At 45.2% G+C, this 18,803-nt stretch overlaps 1 protein-coding gene across 10 annotated transcripts in view; it reads left to right on the forward strand.

Annotated features, from left to right (window-relative positions):
- skor1b (SKI family transcriptional corepressor 1b) overlaps positions 1-18,803 on the forward strand; it is a 47,399-nt gene that overhangs the window by 25,365 nt on the left and 3,231 nt on the right. For 7 of the 10 annotated variants that reach the window (XM_068651137.1, XM_049724142.1, XM_049724143.1 and 4 more), the window contains 6 exons: positions 11,386-11,423; positions 13,361-13,422; positions 16,172-17,899; positions 18,041-18,134; positions 18,227-18,331; positions 18,436-18,492. In XM_068651137.1, the coding sequence (XP_068507238.1) occupies positions 16,190-17,899; positions 18,041-18,134; positions 18,227-18,331; positions 18,436-18,492 (1,966 nt within the window). In that variant the 5' untranslated portion in view covers positions 11,386-11,423; positions 13,361-13,422; positions 16,172-16,189. Of the gene's footprint in view, positions 1-11,385; positions 11,424-12,064; positions 12,190-13,360; positions 13,423-15,809; positions 16,048-16,171; positions 17,900-18,040; positions 18,135-18,226; positions 18,332-18,435; positions 18,493-18,803 lie in introns of those variants that run through there. The other 3 variants (XM_068651138.1, XM_068651142.1, XM_068651141.1) reach the window with 3 other exon arrangements.

The following is an 18,803-nucleotide window of genomic DNA, read 5'->3' on the forward strand; positions in this document are numbered from 1 at the left end:
GTTTATGACACCATAATTAGAGTTGAGGAAAGGCAACCTAACTACCACAGTTCCACCATACTGAGAAAGTCAATAATGCAAGGCCAACAACTTCTCACGCAATCGAGCAGCCCGGAAAATCTATAGCGCTCTGCTGTTCGACGTCTTTATGGCACTGTTGCAGATTTGTACCTTTTCAGCTCGCCTTCCACTTTTAACTAATCCAGTAGCATTGATTAGGAACACCAACAGTATTATTTAGCGTCGAGTCAGACCAGCGTGTGCGACATAGGGCCCGGCCGGGCCCAGCGTTTGCGTGCCCCATCATTTGTTTTACGCCTCGCTCGCTCGCTCGGTCGCGCTGTCTCCTCCAGAGAAAAACGTTGTCGGGCCGGCCACTACGACCTGGTTATTTGTGTGCGCTTGGTCATTGGGGATATTATTTTAGATTGCTTTCCCAGAAAATATTCTGCCAGAGGCTCTCCCGAGCTTTACTTTATGTATCGGTCAAGAAGAGAAGGGGAACGCTTTGAATACACCTAAATACAACTTGCTTTTAAGTCACCCATCTGTCTTTTTAATTAAAACACGGGGAAAAAAACGATAGCCGGGGGAGTGCTGAGGAGGAGGAGGAGGAGGAGGAGAGGGGAGGTGCTGACTTTTTAGGGGAATTTCTAACATTTTGAGAGCAAAATTAGGTGAACAGAATATTCAAAACATTTTGATGTATCACTAAGAATGTCGAGCGAACAAGTCGGACCTGGGTAGACGATCCATCATAAATAAAGCAGGCCTCGGATGCCGGGCGGGACAGGACGTTCCCTTCGGAGACCCCGCCCGCACCCTCTGGCTGCCCTTCCAGGGAGATTAAATGTTAGCCGCTTGGACTTCAGTAAAGGTAAACCCAACTTGGCTCGTATCGATTCACCCTTGACTGGAAACCCAAGCTCTGTGACTGAATGAACCAGTGTCATAATTAAATCATCAGCGTTTCACTTTTGCCGCAACTCAAACCGCAGCAGGAGAGCGGCGGCGGCGACGGAGAGTCTCCCCTCGGCCGCTCTGTGACGACAGCAAGCCTACCATCACCTGATTAGATCTTGTTTACTCCAGCACCTTTGCATACATTTTCAAACTAGTCACATCTGAAAAGGGTGCTTGGAATTGAGTCCAACTGCATTACTATCTCGCTTTTATAAGTAGCCTCGAAAGCTTCACGTGGCAATGCATGTGGAATGAGCGCGGGCCGATCAGAGCTGATCCATCCTGTCCAAGAGCAGATCTTAAGGAGGCTAGTTCCAAAAGGCCAGACTTTAATTTGACCTCTGCCTGCCCTCTCCCGTGTGAGGCGGCTGGCTCAGTGAAGCTGGCTGGCTGCTTTGGGCACTTGGTGATGAATGACTGTATTTGTTGGGCAGATTGTTACAGTTGCACACTAATTGAGGGGTCAACACAAAGAGCAAACGTGGTAATTGACTGCGGCTATACCGCTTCGTTCGTTTGACCCCAACGTGCTCGCTACAACAGAGCGGAAGGACAATTTAGCTTTGGAAGTAGATCTTGTTATTGTTGCCCTGATGGCTTTATTTCTTCTTAGGTGAGGTCGTATCGATATATTTAATGCAGTGCAGATTCTTACTTGATTCTAGTTGCAACTTTTAATCATATCAACGCACTGAAAGGAATTGCTTGGCAGAAACTAGGTTTGAAGTATCAATGTTGTGTCTGACACGTAGACCTGATGGTGATACTTGATCAATAATTTACCACTTCAAGTTAGTCACTTTCCTCTACCCTTTTTGCTTTACTAATTCCTACCAAATTATATTATATTTTATTTTATTATGTGTTGTTCTTCCATTCCTTTTTCCATTTTTTTGGGGGAGTCTAGCCTTTGTACTCACCACCGTACTTTTGCTGGAGGTCGGTGGGGTCTGACGGATTTCTGTAGAGTGCAAACTTTTGAGAGGCACTATGTTGTCAGAAAGGTTTTAAAGGTGGCCTTTATTTGCTTTGCCCCCGTAACCCACGCTGAGCCCAGCCGAGCCGAGCCGAGACTTTGGCGCGACACCATCTATTTGCGCTTAATGCGGCCAGTTGTGAACAACAGAACATCTGACTGAGAATGTGTGTAAAAGCTTCCAAGGACAAATGCATTGTGCATTTAATGAGGGTGGGCCAAAGGGAACGTGGGTAGTTAAAACTGAGAGTTGGCAAGACTATTTTGTCCCTTGTTACCTGACTCTTGCGTTGCACCTTTAATCTGCAACATGCCACTAAACTACTCTGACGGTCTCACAGGCTGCAACCCCGCGAGAATGGGATTGATGGAACACATTAAACTCTGAGCTTCATCCTGCTTAAATGCTTTTACACTCTCGATCTTTCCACGGTGTCGACGTGGAAAGACAAGACGGCGGGAAAACGTATCTGCGGATTTCTTTGATATACATGATGAGACCTCTTTTCGTCCGTTGAAATGTTTCACTCTAATCTGCTTTACCGACGTTGTTTTAATGCTCAGAGATGTTGTAATTACCATTTGCACAAATAAGACAGCGGCTTCATTGATATGCGGGTGCTGATAAGGCCGCCCGGCCGGCCGCCCTGGCCGGCGCTTGGCAGCTAGACAATTGGCCAGGCCGCTAGGGGTTCGCCGGCACCGGGACGGTCCTACCTCCTCCGCCGCCACCGGTGCCGAGGCCCGACAAAAGCCAGCCGTCATTCACTGCACACTAAAGCTTTGTAATTAATTTTCTCCACTCTCCTCTGAGTCCTTTTGTGGCAATGTTGACCCTTAAGATTTACTCATGAATTCAGCTCGCTACTCAGTCCTGACTGTCAGAGGGTCAAGAGGCTATGTTTCCCCAGACGGGAACGACTTTTGCTTGTGGAATAGGCTGAGGTCACCTCAATAGGAACGTGCAACAACTAACAGACCCTCTACTTCAATGTAATTGAAGTTCATCAGTATTCTATAATATTTGGTTGCGTTTATAAAAATATCTCAAACGATTCTTATATAGAATATTCTCATATAATCTTCTCATGATTGCTCATTGGCAGCCATAACAAACAGTAAATATATTAAAAATTTGAATAAATAAATAAATAAATAAATAAATAAATAAATAAATAAATAAAATTAAACACATTTATGAAAAAAGAAAAAAAATGTCATAGTGCTTTCTTCCACTCCAATCCTTTAGGTGGCAGTAATTAACATTTATAGCATTTCATTTGCCACAATGCAAGCAGAGTGTCATAACTCATTTTTTTAAAAGAAATCATTCCACAAAAATAGGATCAGAACATTACTTTGTGCTTGACCGAGACGTCCTAAAGTAAGGCGACAGTCCGCTGAGAAGAGTTAAGCGGCGCTCTCACTCGCAGAGCATGCATACAAATCTGAGGGACCTGTGGATTAGCCGGATCAGACCTGATCAATTTGCTGCCGGCGCAAAGCCATCCCAATTCGGATTAATCCACTGGAGTGGTCATAGCCGCCCGCGCACTTTGTAAATCTGCAGCTCCTTATGTTTCCTCTTCACACCCTGCAAGGCTTAGCAAGGCTTTGGCAGATGAAAGAAGCATGACTTGTTATATTTCAGGGGGCTTGTGCCCACAGTCTTCAAGGGGGGGCTCTTGACTTTTCCTTCAATCTTATTGTCCCCTGCCTTTTGTCTCCATGGGGGGGTTGCATCTAGCCTGATTTACTAATGGCTGTGGCGTTGATTGAAATTTCCATCAAAGTGCAGCTTGCATTTTTTTTTTTTTTTTTTTGTCTCAGCTTGTTAGATACAATGAAATCTCAATGATTACAATTGAGGGTATCTTTTGATTTAATCCCCATCACTTTGATTACTTGTCTCTTGTGGAATTTATCCAGAGTGAAATATATCGTGATTATGCACAATTGTGCTTTTCCGCTAAGATTACATGTGCGGCCTTCAGATTGTGGCCCTGCTGGTGCGTATTAGCTTCTTCCAAATGCTGGACCTTTTCTGCTCACAATTAATCGAGGTCCCCGAGAGGCCCCCGGGAGCCTCCGGGCTTTTGGAAAGACTGTACGAGTCCTCGGGCTGTCGGGGAGATGTGGCTTCCTCCCCGTCACTCACGTTTGTTGCTATTCCCCAACGTTGTGTGTGCGCGCGTGTGTGTGTGTGTGTTTGAGCCCACTGCCCCAAGCATGTCTCGTTTGAGAGCGCTGTCACTCCCCGCTTCCCGCCATCCATTAACACCCGCCATTATCATGCTAATCTACATTGTATGATTACATAAAGTAATTTATGCACACTTCTATCTATCCATGGCTACACAGGGACACTTGGCCCTATTGTTGAATGTTTTTGGGGGAAATAAATAAATAAATAAATATTCCACGGTCATCAAATTCCTTTTATTTCCCTTTTAAAGATGCTGCATCGGCACTTTGAAAAACTTGCCGCTTTACTTTATGAACAAACGCTCTCCCAATGATTTGAAGCGCTCCGCCTACTGGGAAAGTAATCGCCCCAAAATGTCGACGCGAGCATGCTGCTTCGGTGTTCGTGAGGAGACTACCATTGAAGTCGCCTTCCATATCGGAAATGAAAAGAATGTTTTGTTTGGAAGGCAGAGGGCAGGAGATGAGCTCTCGTCCTCATTTATTCACAGCTAGTGGAGTAATTAGGAATGCAGAGGGCTGTTAAATTAAAAGTGAATTGCACTTATTAACATTTTAACTACCAACCCCACCCTCTTTAGACACTAAACAAGGACACTTTCAGCTCTAATATGCCTGAAGAATCCCGCTGAGGCGACTCTTTATGTATCTCTAAAACAAAGACCTTCTTTAAAGTAAGATCTCCCTTTTGTTTAAACAACCGAGCATTTAACATTCACCGTAATGTGCCGCCGCCGCCGCCGCCGCCGTGCTGTCAGGAGACACGGTGGCGGAGCTTCTCAAACTCTTTGCTTAATGGAACACTATTTGTGGTCAGATTGGATAGCTAATGGTGGTCCCTTTGAGGGTAACTCTGCAAATTAAATAGCATGGATTCACATCTGTCAGACAAAACCAGGAGGCTCTTTGTAATCAATGACCCAAACCAAGAGAGGCTCCGTGGGGGGGAGGGGGGAGGGGGGGTGTTGCACCGCCGCTGCCGCCGCCGCCGCCGCGATGATGGCAGCAAGCGTAAGAGGCCACGGGGGACGAAGGCAACTCACCTGCACTAACGGCCGCAAGCGGAGAGGCGGCAGCGCCGGCAGGGTTAATATACATTTATAGAACGGGTCAAACTACTTAAGCAAGGCGCTGATTTATAATACAGGAGTGCAATGTGACTAAACTGTAAAGGGAATTCTTGTTTTTTTTTTCTGTGCAAACATTGCCGTGGGTGTTGTGTTAAAACGTTGAACCCCATTAATTTTATCACTCCCCCTCTCTTGTTCCTCTCCGTCTTTAAATTTTGTTTGGAGGAGAGACTAGCGAGACCTCCCGCTGCTGTGGAGAATTTCCTCTCGTTGTTAATTTTCCCTGCTCCATATGGCGCCGCAGACACTTCACCTGCAGGCTGAAGCGGGGCCGCTCGGCAGCCAGCAGACATCCTCGGGCTCAGCCTGTCATTTACGCCAGCCCGCGCAGCTGTCGGAAGTAGAAGGGACGGCCGTTCCCGTCCGGCTGACGCGGCCGGGTGCTCTTTCCAGGTTACGGTGGAATGCGAATCGAAGATGAGGAGATCCAAAGAGTTCACGCACCATGTGTTGGCGTGCAGCTTGCCGATGGCACGGCAGCGGAAGAGGGGCTTTCGTTGTGGCTTGTCATTGATTAGAGAAGGCTCTTTAATTCCATCTTACCCCATGTTGTGATTCATTTGCATGGTGTGTCGGGGAATAATGGCGACGCCGCCTAATGTACGTGCGCAGCCGCTAGCAAAGAGCTTTCCCGTTCCAATTGTGTCATTCCTCCTCATCTTCGATTGTGTGCAGATATGTACATTATTCTATATCTGTTCAAAATATAATGTAATATTCTATGTCATTATAATAGATTATTTGGAGGCCGTTACTATGTACGTTTTATTCATACGTGCGGTCATAATTTTGTCATGCCACCTTTGTATAAATTGCTTAAGTAATAATTCATAATGCCGATGTGATCTATTCTTATATTATCTCAAATAATGGCCAATTATTCTCTTCATGTGTACTATTGCGTTTATCTTCTTTGTTGAGGGTGAGCAATGTGTTTTATTGAAATGCATCCCTCGTGCTCATTTCAAAAAGAAAGGAAACGTGTGATATCATTTGACATCTTTTTGAAATGTTTTACAACGGTCATTGTGCCAAAGAACAGCTGCCCATTGCGACGATCACATGCCACACTATATTTGACGATGAATTTCGGTCCTGGTACGTCGTCCTCCTCCATAATGATGCGTGCAATTGTCGTCGCCATTCCGACGTTTGTCCGACCTTTGGCATCCGCTGAATATTTATGACGTCATCCCCGGTTCCACCCTGTGTCCCTCATCATCCAAGCGTGAATCTTAAAAAGATTCCAGCTCACAGCAAGGCCTCCTTTGCTATTGTGTCTGAGATGAGGTGCTAGGTGAGGGGGAAGCTACTTGAGCGCAGAGAAAGCCTTTTTGAGCAAAGTTGGGAAAATGTGTCAGTAAAATTTGTCAACCTCTCGTGTTCAGGGTCAACGCTGATTTCGGCATGCCTAACAATGAAGACGAACGTAGACGACGCAGCCATCTTTATCACTTGTCCTTCTTTCTTCTTGGCCTGTGTGGAGACATTTTTTGAACGGACTAATTGTGGGTGCCCAGCTCCCATGCGATCAGATTGCCGAGTATATCTGGAATAAAAAATGAAATCACTTATGAAAAGGCATGTAGGAGCGGAACAGTGCATGGGTATGCTCCTTTTAATACAGTTTGCATTTTCTTACTCTATTGGTCACATTTTAGTTTGTATTTTCGGTATGTCTGAACTCATTCGCTGCCATTAAAATTCTATTTAACTAGGCTGCCAGTGAATGAGTTAGTGTACAAAAAAAAAATAATAATAAATGACCTCACCCTCCAGTTGGTGAACCCTACTCTAGATAAGTTGAGTGACAATATTTTTGTAGAGGGTATTCAAAGAGTTTCCACACTCCTACTCGATTTGCCTGCTGACAATCCCCCAGTATTTTCTTTTGTGATGCACAAAGGCAGCTCAACTCATGTACCCACGCACCAATTCATTTAATAGACATCCGTCCAAATATCAAGTCTATAAAAGTGGAAACTATTAAAAAAAAAAAAAAAGAGAGAAGCTTCCCACTATTCATATTCATCTATATATCAATTTTCTATTATATTCAAGTGTTGTATCAACATGCAATCATGTTAATAGATCTTACCTATTGTGAGTCATGGCTCATTCAACTGATAAATATGTAAATTAAAATGTTTTATTGTCGATAGCCAACATTAATCTCATTTGGACGCCTTAAACCAAATTAAATGGAAAAAGTGTGCCGCATAGGTATTTTGCAAAGCGCACTGATTTCATTTCTGAATTAAAAAGGAAATGAGCAAGGGGACATAGCGTTTTTTTTTTTTTTTTTTTATTACAAATGTTAATGAAAAAATGTTATTGACTCGAACAAATGGAAAATACACCTGGAAATGTATATTAAAGCTTTCCAATTTCTTTTTCTCTGTAGTTTGCAATTATAGTTGTTTCGGCAATAGTGGGGGGAATTAATTTTGCGTGCAGACTGACTGTTAGCACTGTACAAAGAATAGCTTATTATGTCGCAGAGCCCGTCCGTCTCTGGATATTTACAAGGAGGGCAGTGCAAGGCGTTATTTAATTGAAAGAATGGATCAATAATGGCCGTGGCATTTTGTCAGGAGGGCCTTGTGAAATGAGCAAGTCATTTGTGGAGGACCATTTTGACTGCGGGCCGTGTGTAAAACTATAAACTGTTGACGATTGTTTTTTCCAATACATTTTTGGGGTAAAAAAGGTTATCAAATAATTCTTTACGTCTTGACAATCGTTTAAAGTCAAACCCGAAAGAAAATATTGTCCCAAAACTTGTGAAAGGGACCCATTGTATCAGTGAGTCGTAAATTCCGCTTTACTTTGATGCAGCGGCAAGCTTGGTGTTTATCTGCAAAGGTTAAAACACTTTCCTGACCTTTTTGTTGTTGTTTTGTGTTATTTGAAAGTTTGCAGAAACTCATTTGTTTCTTCTCCGCATGAGTAGAAACAAATTGTAGTTTTCCCTCACTAGTTCACAATCCAGTTGTTGATTGCAGCTGGATGTTGGTAAATGTTTTCTCTCGTCTACATTTCACCTATGCATCATTGCTCTCGCACCATCAATGCCTATGTTTTTTTTTTTCTTTTTATACATATAGAGATGTTTTTTGTTGTTGTTGAAGAATCCAAGTAGATTAGAGCAAACTGGCACGCTTCCCAGTATGTAAATTCATGTGCTAATTCACAACATGATTTCACTTCACCTCGCAAGTAAATGAGATTTTAATTGAAAATGAGATCCTTCATGGAGGACTCTCACTGGAGATGTGCAGCATGGGAATGATGCTTTTCACAGATTGTTTGAGGAAACAAGGATAGCGTTTTTTTTTGTTCCCTCTGCATTTGTTTCATAGGGGGCGGAAAACGGTGTTTTCCGTGAAATTAACATTGTGCTTCATCTCCTCGTCTGTGCGCGAGGAGGCGGGCTATTAACATTTGTTTGTATTTTCATTATGTTAATGGTGTTAAAACGTGGTCGCAGATTGCCTGCCACCGATGGCGCGGTGATTCGGTCCGGCTGATCATAAAGTGTCCGAGTGGGTCATTTTGATTATGACACGCTAATTATATGCTCTGTTTTCTCCCCTGACCCGCAGTCTTAATGGTAAGCTTTTACGAGAAGGGAAAATAGCAGCAAAAGACATTCGCCCGCGTTCCTGTCGGCTATGCGGCGCTCATGCTTGGGTGCTTCCCTTTAAACTTCCTAAATTGTGCCCCGCAAAAGAAAAAAAAAAAAAGAGATGCCCAAGCCTCTAACTGCCACTATTAGATGAGATACCATTAGATGTAATAGAAAAACTCTCCCCCTGCAATATTTTCATAAGAGTTGGAGGCATTTGATTAATCTGACCACATTTTATTGCATTAATGATTTTTTTTTTCTCTCTCTCTCTCGTTCCCACTCTGCATCGTACACGAGCTAATGCCATTCCCTCGCTCCCTCTCCGCTTACACTCATTCATCCTCCGCCGTTATTGCAATGCATTGTTGATGAGGTGAGTCGGCGTCTTATGTGCTTTCACTCCTAAAGTCATTCCTAATGGAGTGGAAACCTTATATTTTGTTTCCTAATGAAGCACAGGAGTGGCAGACAGCTCCGCTTGGCCTGTCCTGTGACTGCCTGCAGGTTGTAGCCAGCGGCCTGAACCAAGCTGCTCTCAAAGGGTCCGCGGGGGGTGGGCCCATGGATGGGCCCATGGATGGGGGGAGGCCCATGGTAGGCCAAGCTAACAGCTTGGTAGCTACAAAGCCACGGGTACAATTCTAAAAAGCAGATTTAGGTCTTTGAAATCAAAATCAAAACTGGTTAATATTGTAGAAGTGGCTAGACTTCCACTTTGATACAATTTCAGGCTCAAAATTGCTATGATGCTAACTAACAGCTGTTAAATGTCGCATGATCGTTTTAGTTTGTCTCATTTGAGCTCTTCCCAATTAAGCTGATTTTACTTTCTCAAGCATCTCTAAGTTAGCTTAACTTCTCTTATCTATATATATGATATTTCCTTTTTTATCTGCAATTCCGTTTAGCGAAGAATCCAAAAACAATTTGCTTTAACATTTTTTAAAAAAACAGAACCATTTCCACCTCTTCACCGCATCCAAATTCATCAGCCGATTTTTAATACCGACCTTCTGGATATACGTTGGAATAAAACTGCAAAGCATCCCAAATGTAATGGAGGGAAAAGCGTATTCGAAATGGCCAAACATCTGTGCTTATTTCTGCCAGTAGAATTATTTTTTACCAAACTGTATCAGTAACTGTACTAGCGCATCAAATAAAAGGCAGCATCTCAAGTTATTTCTATTTGTATTATGATGATTCTTTGCTTTGCCCGTAGACGACACGATGGCTTTTGGTTTTTACAGCACATTAAATTGCGTAATAACTTTTGTCAGTCCAAATGGCGGCCATTTTGGAACGCTCTCCATGGCATGGCTCCAGGCTCTTTTTAAGCAGGCCTTGAAGTGAGCTAGCTGCACACAGCGCTAAAGTAAGCTGAGCTATTCTGAGAAGAGGTTTTCCCCGCAAGGTCACTTTTGAAACAAAATGTCTCCTTCCACCATCTAGGTCACAGCACGTTCTGCCTCACTTTCTCCGAAACTTACTTCCTTCCTTCCTTCCTTCCTTCCTTTCTTTCCTTACTGTCATCCTTCCCTCCTGCCTCGCCGCTTATAATTAAACACTTACAATTATCCCAAATTTAATGGGATTTGAGAACCCCGCTTTTATTTAAGAGGTAATGAATAATATTTTAATTGCATATGTAACTGTGAAATCCAAATGTGCTGCTATTATCACGTGTAATTACTACGCCGCAGTTTTCAAGAGCGACATCCTGATGCGATCAACAGCACTCGGGAGCAGACTGTCGTCCCTTTTCTTTTTTTTTTTTTTTTTTTTTTCCCCTCCTGTACGTATGCTTGAATCTGCGGCGTAGCGGTGACTAATTGTGAAATAATGCAGCTGGATAGACACTCTGAAAACATATGTGCCGCGTCCTATTGTTTATTGATGTCTGTAATTAATGATATAATGCATGGCGCTGAAGTAGTTTGACCTCTGAACCAGTCATTACTCAGAGTGTAGCGGCATCAATCAAACTGTGCTTTTCTCCCATCTATTCGTGTACACCCCCTGAGGGAGTGACGGAGCACCCACTGTATCCTCATTTGTATTCAGCTGACCAAGGCCTGCGTGTGAATGATTTAGCGCTCGGCATCACACACACACACACAGCGCAGCGCATGAGGGCGGGCCACTAATATGAGATTTACAAGCTATTGCTGAAGTTCATAACAAGCAAGGCCTCCAGCTCCAAACAAAGCCACTTTGTACTTCCGCCAAGCGGAACGCTATTGTTTTGTTTGTTTTGTTACTTGCCAAGATTTGGAGGGCTCAGCAAGAACCCGAAATTTGGATGCTTCCCAGAGGAACCTGCGAGCCACTCCACAATACAAATGCTAGACTTAAAACTTCACATCTTAAAAATGCGTTTTTATTTATGGAAGCTGACTGTGATACAAGCATGTACACTAAATTATTCCATGACTATTTGTTTGTTTGTTTGTTTGTTTGTTTGTTTGTTGTCATTCTAGGCACAATGGAACATTGCCTCTGCTCCAGAATACAAATGGTAAAGTCCTTTTTTTTTTTTTTGTCTATTCTTAACATGTATCACCATTTGCTCTGAACCAGGAAGTCACCTGCTAACTAACATAAGGACAAACACACTACTAATTGTTTTTAGCGTTTATTTAACTGCTTTGGCCCAATTGGGATGAAATGCAGTTCAAGTGCAGGGTATTTTGATTTTTTTTTGTGCAAGAGATGGCACCACAGCAGTACACAATGGTACCGGTTCCGCAATTAAATTGGATACACAGAACTTGTGTAGCTAGCCATCCATTCATAGGGGTTGAGCCATCCTATTTGCCCCTCTCCCCATTGTCATGGCTGCCATGTTTGGACTGACTGCATGCCTGGCTGCCCAGCCTCAGGTTGCCGCATGCTAAGCTCACGTCCCACTGCAGAAAGCATCCGAGGAAACCACGCAGCCAAGTCATTCCGTTGTTAATTTAAATGGCTCGATACATCACTCTGAACTAAAAGAGCGTCTTGTAAAGCAGAGGAAGCGCCGCCGAGAGATGCCAAGGGGTGTTTCTTTCATATCAAATGAAATTGAATCGTGCATTACCTCACATGTGAAGCTGCCCGGGCTATTAATGAAGGGCTATAACAGGATTGGCTCACTTAGTCAGTTCTTTAATTTCACAGCGGCCCCCCAGATGTTTGGTCTCGCTTGGGCTGATCCACGGCAGTGGCGGCGGCTCTTATCGTCCTGCCTCCAGCCCACTGTAGTCCGTGTTGTGTTAATGGGTCAGGAGACTCTATCAAGGACAGTGAGTTGGGCAGTTTGCACATCGGGGGGATAATTACAGGCTGATTGGTGTCCTCACGCTCTCTGCTCTCACTGTCTTTGTCTTCGCTGTGTTAGCTTTATACCTTACATAACGCACACGACACGTCTGCCTGCCGCCGGACGTCTTCCTTCTCGTCTGTTTAATTCCTGATGTTCGATTTTATTCGAACAAAGACTTCATTCACTGCCATTGACAACTATAGACGACATCTATTTGAACTGGGCTGGCACCGAATGAGTTAATGTCTCCACTCCCGCTATAATTAACCTAACCTTCTCTCGTGGTAACTCATCACACCTACCTTCCCCAAGCCCTGAATATATCATCACGTCCTTTCTGGGTCACAATGGTCTCATATGTAAGCAACTGAGACCATTTTGAAATACACTTGACTTTTTTTTTTGCCCAACTTTCCCCGTAAAAATAATACAGTGCATCTCATGCGGTGGATCTCTACTCAGGCACATTCGCGCCTCCTGCTCGGGGAACCTGTCAGCAGAGCGACAGCAAGTTAGTCGGGCGCTCTGGAGAGTTCCTCTCCGGGGAATTGCAGAGTGTTCAAAGCAGAGCCTCTCACTTCACCTTCAAATCCAATAGGGGGACACCAAGAACTCATTGAGACTCGGCACCTCTAGACCCCCCTCTGAGTGGTCCGGTGCCCAGACATGGCGCACACTTCGTGGCCCTTCCCCCCTCGTGTATGCTCATCATCTACCCAGAGCCATTCTATCTGTATGGAAATTTGGGCTCCACAGCTGGAATCCCACAAAGCACTGGCGTCTACTAATAGTTATTATCTCTTTGGGCTGCTCCCTCTCAAAAAGCCCACATCTTTATGGTAATGCTTTACAATACAGCCCCCGGCCGGCCGGCCGGCTATCTGGCGCGCAGACTTTTGTTATCATTACGATAATTCCCGTTCTCACTTGACTCCTCATTACGTTGCCGGTACCGCTTAGGCTTGGATATAGACAAATTTGCGTCTTTGTTTATGCTGCTCATGGAGTGACCGTCCACAAACCTTCAAGATTGTAGCTCCATCTGCAACCTTTTTTTGTTGTGTGTTTATTTTGTTGTTCTTTCCTGTCATCAATGATTTTAAGATTTGACTTCTGTTCTTTTGTATGCTTTGTTGTTTTGTCTGTTTTAGGCTCTGAGGAAAGGCACCTTGGTCGTGGCCATGAATATTTCATCTTTTTACTGCCATCACTGGTAAGCACATTTTATACATTCTAATATAATTCAATTTCTCCTTTACAAAGAAAATTCTGTAATACTCGGTTCAGGGTGATTTTGCGGAGCCCTGAATATTTCCGTTATTGTGCATTCTTTTTCCATCTAATCCTTACTTTAGGTGTTATAAGGACAGGTGGGTTCATGGTTGGCTCCCCCCAATATAAGACATTTTTGGGAATGTATAAGCCCAGTAGGTTATTTATGCATCCATATGACACAATGAGGTTGGGGTCAGCCGTACAAAAGCGAGACCCTGGATGGCGGCCGCCTGTGTCCTTGCACGTCTCCTCCGCCAAAGCCCACGCGAGGCGTCTGCCTCGCACAAAACAGTAATTGCAAGGTGATTGGCACAGCTTGTCCCGTGCAGCCTGTGTCCCACACTTGAAGGTTCCCCTCATTGTCACAGCGCTTTTTAGCACCGTTGTTCCGCTCTCTCCCTCAGGACCTCGCAGCTCACCACTGGCAGATGAGTCCCACTCTGTGACAAAAGGGTCCCTGCGCTCAACCTCATTTGATGCAGTGATGAAATCCCCCCCCCCCCAACTCACCCCCTACCACACACACACACACAGCCTCATTCTCTTGTTCACACACACTTTGAGAGAAGAAGCAACAGAGGGTGTTGCGGGGGGACGGGGGGTCAGGACCCATGGGTGGGCTTTTAGGAGGCAAACAAACATGAGAGCAGCAGAGGAGTGATGTCTTGTTTACACATTAGCAGACATTTAGCAGGTCTCTGGCGACCTCGCAGCCGCCGCTGTTGTTGTTTTTTTTTTTTTTTTTCTTTGCTGCCCCTCACACAAATCAAGGAGCCGAGCCCCTTCGTCACTCCCGGGCCACCCCCACACTTAGAGGAAGCTTTTAGTACTTTTGACTTCCTTGCTAGTATATAATCAACCCCCAGCAAAATTGTTTTTTTAGTATGAAGGGCGTTGTTCTGAATTTTATTTCAGGAAAATCTCCACTGATAAAGTGAAAATGTTCCATACGCAGCCCTGGATGATTTCAGATCTGACAAAAGGTCAACTGCAATAAGTCATCCGTCACTCAAATAATAGTGACTTGACGACAGGGCGCTGGTTGACAATTATTAGCCATCGGCCCTGTAATTGTCATCTAAGCTCGCCTTCCGCTGTTAATTTTTGTGCTACCCACTCAGGCAAACACACGCTTACAAAGCGCATCTTTCTAACACGATCTAATGAGGTGATGACCAACCGCTTGTTATAATTGCTTCGGTCTCAAGCTTATTAATCATATGTAGAGTTATTTAAGGATGCATAAATTAATCTTAGATTAAAAAAGCCCATCAAAGCCTCAAAACAATTAAAGAGTAAGGTAAAATTTCCCCTGGGCTGCCACTTTTATTTTAATAGACTGTTCAGGTGATTATCATACTTTGATGCAACGCTGTGATTAATGCAGACACACTTTTAAATGAGCTGCTCTCTCTTGCACAAAAAAAAAAGGGCAGAACAAACCAGATAATGACCTTGCTGACTTTGCTCATCTCACTGCCCAGCGCGGAAGGTAGGAAGGACAACACCTGCTACTGTGGATTGATGTCTTTTTCTAAGATGATGATTTTGATTTCACTGAAAATGGGCGGACGTTGTGGAAAACTAAAAGGACGTTTGAGTTCATCTCTCCAGTGTCAGTCGGACTTAATCCGTCAAAGTGCTGGAATTAGATTGAATGAAGAGGTGTGGTGAATGGTTATTGACGGATTGTAAACAAAAGAAAAGAAGCTGGGAGACTGGCATCTTTCTATTTAGCACAAATAAATAGCTCTCAAATAAATATTGAACATTTCATAAGAAAACTGACATTTTAAAAATGCGATTATCCCTATTTATCCCATTATTTGTACACATTTTGTCATGTTAATATGTATGACTGTTTTTTTGTGTTCAAATGTTTGCTCATAGACTTTTTGTCCTATTATTGCACAGCTCTGAGCCACTGCAGGAGCCGTAGTGACGAGTCTCGTTACCTTCATCAATATTACACACATGTAAACGATTTAGCCGGAGCTTGATTGACTTGAAACGGTTAAATGGACGACGCGTTTGGCGTTGTTTCGCTGTCTTTCCATGCTTTCTTTCAGCTTGTGATCTTAAGAGCAGCTGCTTGTCACTGCGGGGCGTGCACACGCGTGGGAACGCGACACATGACGAGGGCCCTGACACAATGTTGTTTGGGAAACAAACGGAAAAAAAAATATCTGCATGAAATTATTTGCAAATAAATATGTTGTATTAATTATATCAAAATGATATAGCCGTATTTGTTGCTGCTCACTTCGATCATTTCGTCCGTCTGCCACTCGAGAAGTGTATCTGTTTGTGCGCGTGCGTCGCGCAGTTTTACGCGCTCGTGGTGTAACCCAAAGCAGACGCGCACACGCATCCACTGTGGGAGGGAGAGAGGGAGAGAGGGAGGGAGGAAGAGGGAGGAAGGAAGGCGGCGCACGGAGTCCCATCACTAAAACAAACACCCCAGCAGCATCCGACACACTTCTCGTTTTCTCTCCACCACGCGTGCGACCGCGTCCGTGTGGTGCACGACGACAGGGGCGCTGCACCACTACTGCGTATACAGGTGAGTTTTGACACGACTTTCCTTAGCGCTTTAATTAAAAAAAAAAAAAGTTTTTGTATTTGCTCGGAAGAGCGTGCATGTGTCATCCGTAACGATTTAAAAGCTATGTCCAATCATCCTGCAGCTTCCATTCTCCCGCAACATGGAACCCATCACAGCGGGCCGCGACTCCAGCTCGTCACCGGGCTCCAAGCAAGAACTTTCCTACCCGTCTTCTAACAACCTCAAGCCCAACCAGGTGGGCGAGACGGTGCTTTACGGAATACCCATCGTGTCCTTGGTCATAGACTGCCAGGAGAGGCTGTGCCTGGCGCAGATCTCCAACACCTTGTTGAAGAACTACAGCTACAATGAGATCCACAACCGACGCGTGGCGCTGGGCATCACCTGCGTGCAGTGCACCCCCGTCCAGCTGGAGATCCTCCGCAGAGCCGGCGCCATGCCCATCTCATCGCGGAGGTGCGGCATGATCACCAAGCGCGAGGCCGAAAGACTGTGCAAGTCGTTTCTGGGGGCTCACTCGCCTCCCAAACTGCCAGAGAATTTCGCCTTCGACGTGTGCCACGAGTGCGCGTGGGGCAGCCGCGGCAGCTTCATTCCGGCCAGGTATAACAGCTCCAGGGCCAAGTGCATCAAGTGTTCCTACTGCAACATGTATTTCTCCCCGAATAAATTTATATTTCATTCGCACCGCACGCCGGAGTCCAAATACACGCAGCCGGATGCGGCCAATTTCAACTCGTGGAGGCGACACCTGAAATTGACCGATAAAAGCAGCCAGACCGATGTCTTGCACGCGTGGGAGGACGTGAAGGCTATGTTCAACGGGGGCAGCCGCAAGAGGACGCTGCCAGGCTGCGGCTCCGATTCCGGCTCGTCACTCAAGTCCCACGGTCCGAGCCACCAGCGGCAGTCCCCCGAGATCCCCGCCAAGATCCTCACTTGCGAGGACAACCGGGTGAATGTGGGCCCGCGCAGCTACCCGGTCATCCCGGTGCCCAGTAAAGGCTTCGGGATGCTGCAGAAGATCCCGCCGCCGCTCTTCCCGCACCCCTACGGCTTCCCGGCGTTCGGCCTCTGCCCGAAAAAAGACGACGGCATCGTGGGCGAGCAAAGCAAGGCGGGCCTCCCCGGGGTGCTGTGGCCTGGTACCAAGGACAGCGCCTACCCGTCCTTCCCCGTCTTCTGGCCCGCGGCGGGCGCCCTCCCCATGCCTCCGTACTCCCAAAGCCCGCACAAACCTCCACCCGAGATGCTACCTCTCCACAGACACGTCGAGGTGGACATTTCCGAGTCCACAGACACGTCCAAAGACAGCTTGGCCGACAACGATCGCTGCTCCAGCACCCAGTCCACGCGGAACGACGACGACAAGTCCGGGGACGAGGCAAGGCCGCTGGAGGGGACCACCCTGGCCCCACGCAAGGCCAGCTACGTGTCCGCCTTCCGGCCTGTGGTTAAAGACGCGGACTGCATCGCCAAGTTGTACGGGAGCAGAGGAGCTTACACCCGAACCGGCTACTTATCGCCGGACTTTTTAAGCGAGAGCTCCAGCTACCGCTCCGTGTCTCCGTGCGTGGACAGCGAGGCTGAGGCGGACGTGGACGTGGAGACCAGTAAAACACCCGAGGACGAGGACCCCTGCAGGCCCCTGTCCTTGATGTGTCCCCGAAGCCCTCCGGGGCTCACCCACAGCGTGTCCCCGAGCGATTCCGACTGCAAGGGGGCACCGCAGGAAATCGATCAGCTCGAGTCCCAGAAAGTGGGGCCACGCGTGGCCCCGCAGTCCTGTGACAGAGAAGTGCAGAGCGAACACTTAGCAGACGCGCACATTGCTGCGACGTTTAGCCAAGTGAGTGACACGATAATATGATTTTAATATTTGTCCCCAATTCACAGTTTTTTTTTATTAATGAAATAAATCATCCATACGTTTTTAACACTTTAAATTATTGGCGCGTGTTTATTTTTTATTATTATTATTATTTTGCAGGTTTACGCACAAGAGAGGAGCGAGTTGCAACCAAGGAGGAGTCCCTATCATTTCAGACCTGCAAGCTATCAACCTGCAGGACTTATAACACATGGTTAGATATCATCCTGATTAATATATATATATATATGACGGAATAAATCTCTCCGATAAATATACATTTGAAATGCGTGTTTTTCCTCCAAGATGAGAATACAAGTAAAGAAGAGCCATCGTCCACGGTGGAGGAGGTGGAAAACAAATCTTTATTGGAACAAAGCAGCGACGAAAACCAGCGAGAGCAAGGTGAAGGTACATCAGCACAGAGAAGGATTTCTCAATATTTTTTTTTTCATTTATATGCGAATACAATTTTCGATTGAATAAAATATATTTTTGTGTGTGCGTTTATCCAGATGAAAACTCAGCAAGAGCTTTGCACGCGCAAAGAGGCATACGGACTCTTGCAAAAGGTAGGATTATTCGTAGTAGTCATTTTTAAATAATTAATATATTATTGTTGTTATTACGGCGTTCACCATTATTTCACTTTTTATGATTGTGGTTATTTAAAAAAATACTGTTAACCTATTTGTGATGTTTCATTCCATATTAATTTGCTCCACTTTTATTTTAGGTTGACTCTCAAATATTTTTCAAGACTTTAAGACTGTAATAAAAATTCTCTCACTAGAACAGCCTGCAATTTAGAGTTATTGAATGTTTTGTATTTTGATGTATTTTTGATAACGTAAATAAAGCCTGTATATTATTCTGTCACGTT

Source organism: Syngnathus scovelli, chromosome 6 (genome assembly GCF_024217435.2).
Source record: "Syngnathus scovelli strain Florida chromosome 6, RoL_Ssco_1.2, whole genome shotgun sequence".
Classification (NCBI taxonomy): domain Eukaryota; kingdom Metazoa; phylum Chordata; class Actinopteri; order Syngnathiformes; family Syngnathidae; genus Syngnathus; species Syngnathus scovelli.